The sequence below is a fragment of the Camelina sativa genome, chromosome 11 (assembly GCF_030686135.1).
Source record: "Camelina sativa cultivar CO46 ecotype springtype chromosome 11, ASM3068613v1".
Lineage (NCBI taxonomy): Eukaryota > Viridiplantae > Streptophyta > Magnoliopsida > Brassicales > Brassicaceae > Camelina > Camelina sativa.
Window position 1 is genome coordinate 6900842 of NC_141890.1, and position 12300 is coordinate 6913141.

A 12300-nucleotide genomic window follows, 5' to 3' on the forward strand; every position below is an offset into this window, starting at 1 on the left:
TTCAACAACTACTACGTCAAATAAAATCTAGCTAGAGTTGAAACCAAATAAATAAAATAAATCTAGTCGTCGTCTACACAAGTTGTGTATGAGTAGGTGCAGTAAATAAGCACATCTGAATTTCAAGATTTATTTGGTCGCAACTGAATTTCAAGATAATATGGAACTGTTAATATTGTTACCTTTTAGATTTCGAATTAACTTTAAATTTTCAAAATCTTCAAGTAAATGCTTATAATAAAAACATAAATAAAATGGTTTGACTTTATCCGAGTTATTCGAAGAGATGGTTTTTCACAAATAAATACTGCCCAGAATTCAGTAACGTAAATGAAAATAATGTAAACTATAATTGCTTTCAAATCAAAACAATTCTTGTATTGACAACATATTCAATTATATTTTCTTCTAGTCTCTTCTTAAATTTAAGATATTCAAATTATTTTGCTGAAAAAAAAAGTCAAAAAATAAAGCAACGGATGTGATCGCACTAGCTCGGCGTATTCAGATCTAATCAACGGCTTTAAACTCATCTCTCTCTGAACAAAATAAACACTAAACAATACGTAGCTGGTAGCAGCGAGCGACGGGAGAACAGAATCACGGCGACATTTGATCTCCTCCATTTCGAAAAGGTCTTCTTCTTTTCTCACATAATTTCTAGAAATCTCTAAGAATATAATGAAGCTGCCACTACACTAGAGGATTCTTTTCACACTAATGACACAAAGTTTTAATCTTTATGTTTTTTTTTTTTTTTTGCTTTACTTATTAGTTATTAGTTTATTACTGATAGTGTTTTTCTTGCTTTGTTGTTTAGCTCAAATCACTGCTTAATTATTTTTTCTCTTTGTAACAACTTTACTGTTTTCAAATTGAAAAACAAAACCATTCATTCACGGGTTTCAATCCTTTTCAAGTTTAATCTATTTATAAAAAAAATTAATAATAAAAGATCTCTGAGAAGAAGAAAAATATCAAAAAAAAAATCCTTTTTTGCAGGTTTTAAGCTTTTAATTGGCGTGAAAGAGACAAATCCTGAGTGAAGAAGAAGAGTAAACTTTAGGTACGAGAAGAATTTTTATTTTCAGCTCATCTTTCTCTCTCTCTCTCTCTCTCTCTCTCTCTCTCTGATGGTTGGAGAGATGACGAACAATGGAAGAATCCGACCATCTTTCCCGGTGAAAGATCTGACTAGTAATGAAGGATCTGAATATGGTCCCGTTGAGTTTACTAGAGAAGATGTTGAAGCTCTTCTTCATGAGCGAATCAAGTACAAGAGCAAGTACAATTACAAGGTCTCTCCTTTTTCTTCTTTTACCTTTATGTTTTTTTTTTGGGTTGTTGTCTGAAATCGAGATCTCTCAGTTCATGCAATTTACAACCAAACATCTTTCAAACGGGTTTTGGTCTCGTGAATAGTATAGTTGCTAAATCTGAGTTGTTGCTGGGTTTTGTTACTTTCTTTGCAGGAGAGATGTGAGAATACGATGGACTATGTAAAAAGGCTTAGGCTTTGCATTAGGTGGTTTCAAGAACTCGAGTTAGATTACGCTTTTGAGCAAGAGAAGTTGAAGAATGCTATGGAGATGAACGAGAAGCATTGTGCTGATTTGGGTTAGTTTTGTTACAGATTTGGATCCACCTGTTGGGATTTTAAAATAGTTGCTTCTTCTTCTTATGAACATATATTGTATGCATTTTCTTGCAGAGGTTAATTTGAAAGTAAAGGAAGAGGAGCTGAATCTTGTAATCGATGAACTGAGGAAGAACTTTGCCTCTGTTCAGGTGCAGCTTGCCAAAGAACAAACAGAGAAATTGGTAAGAATACTGCTAGTTCCAATTATTAAGTAAGTTAGTTGTGTCTAGTTCATCATTCTCTGTGGTTTTCTAAACTCGGTATTGTTTTGCGCAAGGCTGCGAATGAATCTCTTGGAAAAGAGAGAGAAGCAAGACTTGCTGTTGAAAGTTTGCAAGCTGCCCTCACTGACGAGCTAGCAAAAACGCAAGGAGACCTTCAAACAGCTAACCAAAGGGTGAGAAAGTCAGAAAGATCTTAAAGGGGGAATGATTAGTTGATTGACATTGATTGTTTTTTTCTGATTTTCTTTTTTTTTTTGTTTGTTTCAGATTCAAGCTGTCAATGACATGTACAAACTCTTGCAAGAGTATAACTCGAGCTTGCAGCTGTACAATAGCAAACTCCAAGGTGATCTCGATGAAGCTCATGAAAATATAAAGCGAGGAGAGAAAGAACGGACCGGCATTGTAGAAAGTATTGGTAACATGAAGGGTCAGTTTAAAGCACTGCAGGATCAACTTGCTGCCTCTAAGGTGATTTAATTCATTCTGCGTTTATTCGATCAATGAGAGGCCTTTTAAAAAAAAATCAGGGTATGACCTGTGTCTTGTTTTTTTAGGTGTCTCAAGATGATGTCATGAAGCAAAAAGACGAATTGGTGAATGAAATTGTAAGCCTCAAGGTTGAGATTCAACAGGTCAAAGATGATCGTGACCGCCATATAACGGAAATTGAATATCTGCAAGCCGAAGCAACCAAGCAAAATGACTTCAAAGACACCATTAATGAGCTTGAGGTTTATTTCATTTTTGATGCACTACTGTATTTACTTCTTAAAAATCTATATGGAGATTAGTGTTTCTTAAGATGCTGTAATCTTTTTGTCCAGAGTAAGTGTTCTGTTCAAAATAAGGAGATAGAAGTGTTGCAGGATCAATTAGTAGCTTCTGAGAGGAAACTGCAGGTCTCATCGCATTCTTGAGTTGTACATATATAGAAATGATAATGTATATGAAAATCTCTAAATTCTTGTTGCATGTTTGTTTATTATGATTAGGTGGCTGACTTGTCTACTTTTGAGAAAATGAACGAGTTTGAAGAGCAAAAGGAAAGCATTATGGAGCTGAAAGGTCGCTTAGAAGAAGCAGAACTCAAACTCATCGAGGGAGAAAAATTACGAAAGAAGTTGCACAATACCATACAGGTTTAAACTTCTCATCTGGTTTCCATTTCCCTTGTACTATCTTGATCAAGCTTAGGAAATTCTGAAACATTAGATGTTGCAGGAATTGAAGGGAAACATCCGCGTATTCTGCAGGGTTAGACCTCTATTATCAGGAGAGAATTCTAGTGAGGAGGCCAAAACTATATCCTACCCTACATCTCTAGAAGCACTTGGTCGGGGCATTGACTTGCTGCAAAATGGTATGAACAAGTCTTCTGAAAAAAATTTGTTCTTCACGGAAAAAAAGAGACTCATTTGTTGTTTGCTTTGGCCAGGGCAAACGCATTGTTTCACATTTGATAAGGTTTTTGTACCAAGCGCATCACAAGAAGATGTTTTTGTAGAGATTTCTCAACTTGTTCAGAGTGCCCTTGATGGTTACAAGGTACTTATCTGCTTAAGCTCAGTTTAACTCCCTGTTTGCTTATTTCTTCTATTAAACGATTCGTCAAATGTGCTATTCTACATTTTTCAGGTTTGCATTTTCGCGTATGGACAGACGGGATCTGGAAAAACTTATACAATGATGGGTAGGCCAGGAAACCTGGAGGAAAAAGGACTGATTCCTCGATGTTTGGAGCAAATATTTCAAACCAGGCAGTCTCTTCGATCACAGGGTTGGAAGTATGAGTTGCAGGTAACTAAACTCCTAACTAATTATAAATGGGTGATGTAACATTCATAGTATTATTATTGATTGGTTTATATATAGGTGTCTATGTTGGAAATATACAACGAAACAATTCGAGATCTCTTGTCAACAAACAAGGAAGCTGTGAAAGCAGACAGTGGCGTTTCTCCTCAAAAATATGCAATCAAACATGATGCTAGTGGGAACACACATGTTGTGGAACTTACTGTTGTAGATGTTCGAAGCTCGAAGCAAGTTTCTTTCCTCTTAGATCATGCAGCTCGAAACAGGCAAGTATTTGTTTTGAAGATTGGCAATGATTAGAGAAACCGAAAGCTGCTAAAATGAAACATACTGTGTCTTGAGTTTTTTTCCAGGTCAGTAGGGAAGACTGCAATGAACGAGCAATCATCGAGAAGCCATTTCGTTTTCACATTAAAGATCTCTGGATATAATGAGGTACTAATCGCGTTTCTTACTGCAACTACAACATTTCATAGTCTGATATTTGTTTCGTCCAAGCCAACCCTGCGCTTTTTTAATTGTTTTGTTTCTTACAGAGCACAGAGCAACATGTGCAAGGTGTCTTGAACCTGATTGATCTTGCGGGTAGTGAGCGTTTATCAAAGAGCGGATCAACCGGTGATAGACTCAAAGAAACTCAAGTAATCTCTGCGAAATTAGATAAACACACTTTTTAGAATCTTAAGAAAATATTACTTAGGCTTAATGTGTTTCTTTTTTTCTTACTGAAAAGGCAATCAACAAAAGCTTATCGTCTCTAGGCGATGTCATATTCGCCTTAGCGAAGAAAGAAGATCACGTACCTTTCAGAAACTCAAAGCTCACGTATCTTCTTCAGGTAAGCATTTTAAAATCATCATTTGAGCAAAACCTAAAATAGATTCTGTGTTGTGATGAAACTTTGTGGACATTCTATGATCAGCCCTGTTTAGGAGGCGACTCGAAGACGCTTATGTTTGTGAACATCACACCGGAACCTTCCTCAACCGGTGAGTCTCTGTGCTCGCTCAGATTTGCAGCAAGAGTGAATGCTTGTGAGATTGGAACAGCACACCGTCATGTTAACGCCAAACCGTTGGATTATCGCTTGAGCCTTGGATGAGAATTTCTCCTCGGATCGAAGCTAAATAAATAAAGTTATGTTTATACCCAAATGTGGTCACTCTCTACTTGATGTCGGTGCTAAATCTGTATATAGCTTGTATTAGCCTTAAGTGTCTGTTAACTTATACTCTTATCTTGGATCAGGAGGATTTGTGTGTTGAAAAAATCAGAATGTTCTGAGAGATCTCGATTAGACAGACAGAAAGCTTAGATAATCAAATTTAGTGTTTACTTTACATTTCAAAAATTTCGGTATAATTGGTGAAAATAATAGAATGAAAAGCTTATCAAAATAAATTCTAGTATTATCGTCACCTTAGAAATTTGACAACAAAAAAAATTACGTAGTAGTATAGATGAAGTTCGATTTAGCTATAGGCGATCGACCAACTAGTACCATCATCCTCAAAATCAAATATCCATGAGTTTTGAAAGGAGGCATGTTTATTCGATAATTATATTATTTCATCGATCATTATCATGGCTATTTGAGCATTGCCGAGCATAACAACATACATCACAAATAGACTATTGTTTTGGAATAATGTTTTGTATTTCTGATTGTTTACTGCGCAAATAATTAGAAAGAGAAATCATCACTTTTTTTATTTACTAATTGTTTTCATTTTATCCTCTTTTCGAATCGATTCATGTTTTTTTCTTTTCTTTTCTGAACGTCATCACTTTTTAGAGAGAGCAAGAGTAGCGAATGAAAAACAGAAAACAAACCTCTCATTTATTACGGAGCAGTGCTAAACAAACCTCATGAACATCCTAAAGCTTACATATTTTCTCATAAAACACGCGATAACGGCGTAGTGTTAACATATAATCAACAGCCACACTCATGATCATCGTGCTATATACACTCGATGGTTTTGTTTCGAATTTAGTAGTAAGAAGGCCCGGAAGGGATCTGGAAGGGACAAACATCGACTTGCGGGATGTTGCAAACGTTAGGCAAGTGCTTGGCTGTCTGGTAAATTTGCCTAGCTTGGCTTTGTCTCTGCTGTCCCTGTCCCTGACCCTGGATGCTAACCGATCTGGCCGCTTGTTTCAAGGTGGGGCAAACGCAAACTGGGTCTTCCTGGCGAAGCTCGTTGCAGCACTGCTGGAGTAGCTGCTGGGGTCTTTGTGGGTTCTCCATGTCTTCTTCCCAATCGTACTCGTCACCACGGCCTTGCCTCATTTGCCTGCGCATCAATTGCTGGCAAGCTCTTAGGTGCTGTGATTGCTGGAACTCCCTCTGGCATCTCTGTCTTGGGCCCATGGGGTTGGTGGCATCTTCATCGAACTCGACGACGGTGCGGTAGATGGAAGCGTTAGTGAGGAGGAAGCAGAGGGCGAGAGTTGCGCAGACGAGGAAGATCTTGTTTGCCATTTCTTACTATTTGTGTATGTTGTGTTTTGTTTGAGTGAATTGAAGTGAAGGGTTTATGGGTATTTATGGAAAAGGGAGCAGTTTTGCATGGAGATCACGTGTAACCTTGCATGCACACAGAAAAACATGCATGTGATGTGAATGTGTTGTGTGAGAGAGAAAAGCTATGAGGTTGTTGTCGCGATTAGGTGTTGGAAACTCAAATTGGAGGAGTGACAAATCATGAACAACATCTGGACAACTCGTAAAGAATATTAGACAAAGTTTAGAAGTGGTTGATCCGAATGACACTTGAAAAATAATAGGGGTCTAGATTGATAATTATCCCAAACAAATAGAGCAAAAAAAAATGAGAGAAAAAAAAACCAAATACTAATTATTATTCGTGGGAAGCTATCTTGAATTAGAGTTCTTCTAACTAGAAGTGATACTTTTGTAAAGATATCAAAGGTTTCTGTCTAGTATTTACATTACTCTACTTTAGATGACGTCTGAAAAACTTTTTCAAATCACTCCCGCGACGTAACACTTTTGTACTCTTTTTTCTTTGTTATCACTTCTTTTTTAGTAGATTTGTCGATTACATTTACTAATAAAATATAAATTAATTAGATACAGTTTTTCAATCTATATGTCTTTGTCGGTAATTTTGACAGAAAAGTTAACATCAATATATATAGTGAATCAATGATAGCCACATCATTTCATGAATCGTTGCCATACGCCCACAAGGCTACAACTATTTGCCGCTAGCGCTGGCCTAGCCATCAGCAAAACAACATGTCAACATGCACATCCACTGATCTACATATATCATCACAAGCAGATTGAAGATATGTTGACAAAAAAAAAAAAAGATATGTCGACAACATAATTGTAATTTTGAAATTGTATATATATATTGTTTATTATTCTTTTTCTTTTGTAAGAAATTTAAATCTACATATCATAGATCGGCTACTAGCTAGCTAGATTGGAGACCAGTTACTAAATGGACTATATATAAGAAGAAAGGCAACATCAGTAAGCAGTTGCATATAAAAGAAAGTAAGTAGATGCAGGAGTACTTCAGTTACAGTATGCGATCGCCAGAGGAATTGGGAATGAGCTTTTACCATATTCTAAATGGATAAGAGCTATATCTTCGTCCGGCGTTAATGGGTTCTCGTCAGATTGAGTTATTATTGTTCGATCCTACTTACGTTGGAACTTGGAAGTTGATAATTTTTTTTGAAGACATAATTGTTTATAATGGATGATTTTTATTACTGTGCCTGAAGTCATATCATGAGCAGTATGAGTCTATGTTCATTCTCGTTCGTAAAGACTAGTGTTTTCTATTTTTTTGGTGATGTTCAATACACTTCTTTTTTTTTTAGACTAAGTGTTCAACTTCTTCCTTTTTCTTAATTGTACTTAAGCCGAGATTTATTGTTTCGTATATCGCTATCATCTTTTAGAGAGCAGCAAGAGCTAGAGTAAGAGTAACAAATATAAAACAAAAACCTCTCTTTTATTACGGTATGTAGTGCTAATTATATTAGCCGCAAACATTAACTTACATATATATAAAAAACACACGATGATTGTGTATATAGTATTAACATACATTAGTCACACTCATAATCATCGTGCTAGGTTTGAAATTTAGTAGTAAGGGGAGGCCCTGAAGGGGCAAACACCAACTTGTGGGATGTTGCAAATGTTAGGCAAGCGCTTAGCGGTCTGGAGAATTTGGCTGGCTTGGTAAGGTCCTTGCTGTCCCTGGAGTCTAACAGCTCTAGCTGCCTGTTTCAAGGTGGGGCAAACGCACTCTGGGTCTTCCTGTTGGAGCTCGTTGCAGCACTGTTGGAGTACGGGGTGTCTCTGCTGTGGGTTCTCGATGTCGTCTTGGAAATCAAACTCATCATCGAGGGCGGGGCCGCTACCACGGCCTTGCCTAGTTTGCTGGCGCATCCAGCTCTGGCAAGCTCTTAGGTGTTGTTGTTGCTGAAACTCCCTCTGGCATTTCTGTTGTGGGCGGAATTGGCGGTTGGTGGCGTCATCTTCGTCGAACTCGACGACGGTGCGGTAGATGGAAGCGTTGGTGAGGAGGAAGCAGAGGGCGAGAGTTGCAGAAACGAGGAAGAGCTTGTTTGCCATTTGCTATTTTTGTGTATGGTCACTTGTTTCGGTTTGAGTGAAGAGTGTGGTGAAAGGTTTGTTTACATTTATAGGTGAGAAAGGAGATTTGCATGGCAATCACGTGTAAGAATGCATGCATGCATGAGTTTGTGCGGTCGAGAGAGATTCTCTTGCGTTGTTGTCGGGATTAGGTGTTGGAAAAGAGTGACAAGTGACGAACAACACCAGTCCTAACTCCGTGTCTGCATGATTCGTACGATTGTATCTCATGTTCTGACATGAAACTATATATATGAACGATTTTTGAAAAGAAGGTAAAAAATTTCTTAACATAAAAACCCTTTTGTTAAGTTGGTTTCAATCGAACGTGATGAGAGTCAATCGTTTTTGGTGAGACTGCTCTTAGAAATATATAGTCTGGAAGCTTAATTAATTGAAATATAGAAATATAAAACGACTCAGTATAGACTATATAGTTACCACGAACAACCTATGAACGTAATCATTTAAAAATGTAAAGGGGAGTATATGTTAAAAATATGTATGAATTGTTAAATATCATAATCAATAACAATAATTGACATTAGACGATTTTTTTTATATATTTTAACTGAATTACGTAAATATGCCATTAAAGAAAGATAATTCAAAAAATGTTGTAAACTAGAGAATTTAGGAAGTGAAATCTCTTAGTCTTATTGATTAATGTCGAGCATACAAGTATATATAATAGGAGTATAAGGGCTAAAGCCCATAAAGCAATCGAGTACATAAGATAGGCCATGGGCCGCGAAGCAATGGCCATGGGCCGTAAAGCTATGGCCGATGGGCCGTACATGTGCAGACAGTAAATGGGCCGTAAGGCCATGTCCTAACGGACTGTGAGCGGGCCGGTCTATGGAGTCCACAAGTGTTTTACAACACTCCCCCTTGGACGAGATGACCGTGCCATGTTGGATGGGATCGCTGCAATGTGCTTAGGGGATGCTGCCTCATTAAAACCTTACCAGGAAAACCCAATGGGACAAAACCTTGGTGAAGGAAAAAGAGTACAGCACACATTGCTCCCCCTGATCCAAACATCACTCCAAGTCCTGAAGTCTCCGCATCCCAATCTTGTGCGTGAGCTTCCTGAACGTCGATGTCGGCAATGCTTTGGTGAAGAGATCGGCTGAGTTGTCGCAGGACTGTACTTGCACCACTTGAACTTCTCCGGCCTTTTGTAGTTCATGTGTGAAGAAGAACTTCGGCAGTATGTGCTTCGTCCGATCTCCCTTGATGTATCCTTCCTTGAGCTGGGCGATGCAAGCCGTATTGTCCTCGTAGATGACGGTTGCTCCCTTGCTGTCTTCTAAGCCGCTATCCGTCCGTATATGCTGAGTCATGGACCGCAACCAAACACACTCACGGCTGGCTTCATGGATGGCTAGGATCTCCGCGTGATTTGACGATGTGGCCACAAGAGTCTGCTTCATTGAACGCCAAGAGATCGCCGTACCGCCGTGCGTAAACACATAACCTGTTTGTGACTTACCGTTGTGTGGATCGGATAGGTAACCTGCATCAGCAAAACCAACTAGACAGTCTCGGTTATGGTTAGTATAAAATAAACCAAAATCAATCGTCCCTCGCAGGTACCGTAGTACGTGTTTAATATCATTCCAGTGCCGTATAGTTGGACAAGAACTATATCTTGCTAGGAGGTTCACGGCAAAGCATATGTCCGGCCTAGTATGACTAGCCAGGAACATTAACGCTCCTATAGCACTGAGGTAAGGCACTTCAGGTCCAAGAATTTCTTCATTGGCCTTCTTAGGAGCAAATGGATCTTTATCCAAGTCTAAGCTTCTCACAACCATTGGGCTAGTCAATGGGTGAGCTTGCTCCATATTAAATCTCTTGAGTACTTTTTCTGTGTATGCCTTTTGATGCACAAGGATCCCATTATTTACGTACTCAAGCTGCAATCCCAAACAGAATTTTGTTTTGCCTAGGTCTTTCATCTCAAATTCTTTCTTGAGGTATTCTACAGTTTGGGCGATTTCCCCAGAGGTACCGAGGATGTTTAAATCATCCACGTAAACTGCTATTATCACAAATCCTTTGTTTGCAAACTTCTTTATGAATATACATGGACTGATTGGGTCGTTCTTATAGCCTTTCTTAGCTAAATAATCACTTAAGCGATTATACCACATTCGACCACTTTGTTTTCAGCCCATAAAGCGATTTGTCTAGCCTTATGCAGTATTGGTCTCGAGTACCATTTTTACATTTATGTTCTATACCCTCTGGTAATCTCATATAAATCTCATTATCCAGTGGACCATATAAATAGGCGGTTACAACATCCATTAACCGTAAACCCAAATTTTCTCTTATGGCCAGACTTATTAGATATCTAAAAGTCGTTGCATCCATCACAGGGGAGTATGTCTCCTCATAATCTATGCCGGGTCTTTGAGAGAATCCTTGTGCTACAAGCCGTGCTTTGTATCTCACTATCTCATTTTTCTCATTTCTCTTTCTTACAAAGACCCACTTGTGTCCAACTGGTTTAATGGTAGGTGTCATCCTTAAGATCGGACCAAACACACTTCTCTTCTTTAAAGAGTTTAACTCCACATCAATGGCTTCTTTCCATTTAAGCCAATCTTTACTCTGAGTGCACTCTAATATGGATGTGGGTTCTAGATCCTCATTTATCTCAAGTGCTACCTTGTTTATAAATATTTCATCAATGTCGACATTTTTCCGGTTCCATTTTATTCCAGACATTATGTAATTGATTGATACTTCATTGTTATCAATTCCTTCAGGTTCTTGAGGTTCAGCGTCCTGAACTTCACCTGGTACATTAATTATTTCCGCGGCCATGTCTGGTTTTTCGGTAATTCCCTGAACCTCGGTCTGTTTTGCACCTTTAGACTTTCGAGGATTTTTATCTTTGGAACCTAACGGTCTACCTCGTTTCAAACGTGGTTTAGACTCTGTAGCAACTTGTCTATTGTGTTCCTTTTGAACATCAATACGTACTGGTGCATTGCAAGCTGGTATGTACGATTTTGTTACTCTCTTTGGGTCAGCAAAGGAATCTGGCAATTGATTAGCTAGCTGTTGTAAATGTATAATCTTTTGAACCTCTGCATCACATGCTAGAGTTCGAGGATCTTGCCAATTTAAGGATGTTTGATTCCATGTTAATTCTTTGACCAGCTTGCCGGTCTCACCACCTATAGTAGGGAATTCGGACTCAACGAATTGACAGTCCGCGTATCTGGCCTTAAATTGATCCCCTGTCAATGGCTCAAGATACTTTATTATGGTGGGAGACTCATATCCCACATATATCCCCATCCTCCTTTGAGGTCCCATCTTAGTTCTCTGTGGTGGAGCAACGGGTGTATAAACGGCACAACCAAATGTTTTAAGATGGGATAAGTCTGGCTCTTGACCCGATAATAGTTGGGATGGTGAATATATGTGTTCACTAGATGGCCTGATGCGTATGAGTTCTGCTGCATGTAAGACCGCGTGTCCCCAAGCCGACACAGGAAGCTTCGATCTCATTAACAATGGTCGAGCTATTAATTGTATACGTTAATGAAGGATTCAGCTAATCCGTTTTGTGTATGGACATGTGCCACAGGATGTTCCACACTCACCCCCATGGACATACAGTAATCATTAAACGCTTGGGATGTAAATTCACCAGCATTATCTAGACGTATAGTCTTTAGTGGAAAGTCTGGAAAATGTGCTCTTAATCTTATGATTTGAGCCAACAGCCTAGCAAATGCTAGGTTCCTTGTGGATAACAAGCATAAGTGAGACCATCTGGTTGATGCATCGATCATAACCATGAAATATCTAAACGACCCACAAGGTGGGTGTATTGGTCCACATATGTCTCTTTGTATCCTTTCCAGAAAATGCAAAGTCTCTTTTGTGACTTTTACTGGTGATGGTCTTGTAATGAGTTTCCCTTGTGCACATGCTACACAAGTGAG

The 12300-nt window shown here is 38.6% G+C and overlaps 3 protein-coding genes across 5 annotated transcripts; 1 reads left to right on the forward strand and 2 right to left on the reverse strand.

Moving 5' to 3' along the window:
- Positions 1-377: 377 nt before the first annotated feature.
- On the forward strand, positions 378-4967 carry LOC104722210 (kinesin-like protein KIN-14M). 3 transcript variants are annotated; one of them, XM_087474495.1, is made up of 17 exons: positions 378-635; positions 1003-1298; positions 1473-1617; positions 1712-1821; positions 1917-2036; positions 2131-2334; positions 2421-2597; positions 2691-2765; positions 2859-3005; positions 3088-3226; positions 3302-3411; positions 3502-3663; positions 3739-3947; positions 4035-4116; positions 4218-4322; positions 4415-4519; positions 4604-4967. In XM_087474495.1, exons 2-17 carry the CDS (start codon positions 1134-1136, stop codon positions 4781-4783), a joined length of 2235 nt encoding a protein of 744 aa, XP_087330621.1. In that variant the 5' UTR covers positions 378-635; positions 1003-1133; the 3' UTR covers positions 4784-4967. The 3 variants fall into 3 exon arrangements, with proteins under 3 accessions (XP_087330621.1, XP_010438647.2, XP_087330622.1); XM_087474496.1 differs by lacking the exon at positions 378-635 and adding an exon at positions 796-902; XM_010440345.3 differs by lacking the exon at positions 378-635 and having other exon boundaries at positions 665-1298.
- Positions 4968-5458: 491 nt separating this feature from the next.
- LOC104722211 (2S seed storage protein 1) lies at positions 5459-6191 on the reverse strand. The gene has a single exon (NM_001404995.1). The coding sequence runs from the start codon at positions 6164-6166 to the stop codon at positions 5675-5677; it is 492 nt and encodes a 163-aa protein (NP_001391924.1). The 5' UTR covers positions 6167-6191; the 3' UTR covers positions 5459-5674.
- Positions 6192-7658: 1467 nt separating this feature from the next.
- Positions 7659-8338, reverse strand: LOC104722212 (2S seed storage protein 2-like). The gene has a single exon (NM_001405967.1). The coding sequence runs from the start codon at positions 8306-8308 to the stop codon at positions 7814-7816; it is 495 nt and encodes a 164-aa protein (NP_001392896.1). The 5' UTR covers positions 8309-8338; the 3' UTR covers positions 7659-7813.
- Positions 8339-12300: the final 3962 nt, after the last annotated feature.

Coding starts and splice junctions, on each gene's coding strand:
- LOC104722210 (XM_087474495.1), top strand. CDS start 1,134: ATGGTTGGAGAGATGACGAACAATGGAAGAATCCGACCATCTTTCCCG. Junction 1,299..1,472: donor AGAGCAAGTACAATTACAAG/GTCTCTCCTTTT, acceptor CTTTCTTTGCAG/GAGAGATGTGAGAATACGAT. Junction 3,412..3,501: donor GTGCCCTTGATGGTTACAAG/GTACTTATCTGC, acceptor TACATTTTTCAG/GTTTGCATTTTCGCGTATGG.
- LOC104722212 (NM_001405967.1), bottom strand. CDS start 8,308: ATGGCAAACAAGCTCTTCCTCGTTTCTGCAACTCTCGCCCTCTGCTTC.
- LOC104722211 (NM_001404995.1), bottom strand. CDS start 6,166: ATGGCAAACAAGATCTTCCTCGTCTGCGCAACTCTCGCCCTCTGCTTC.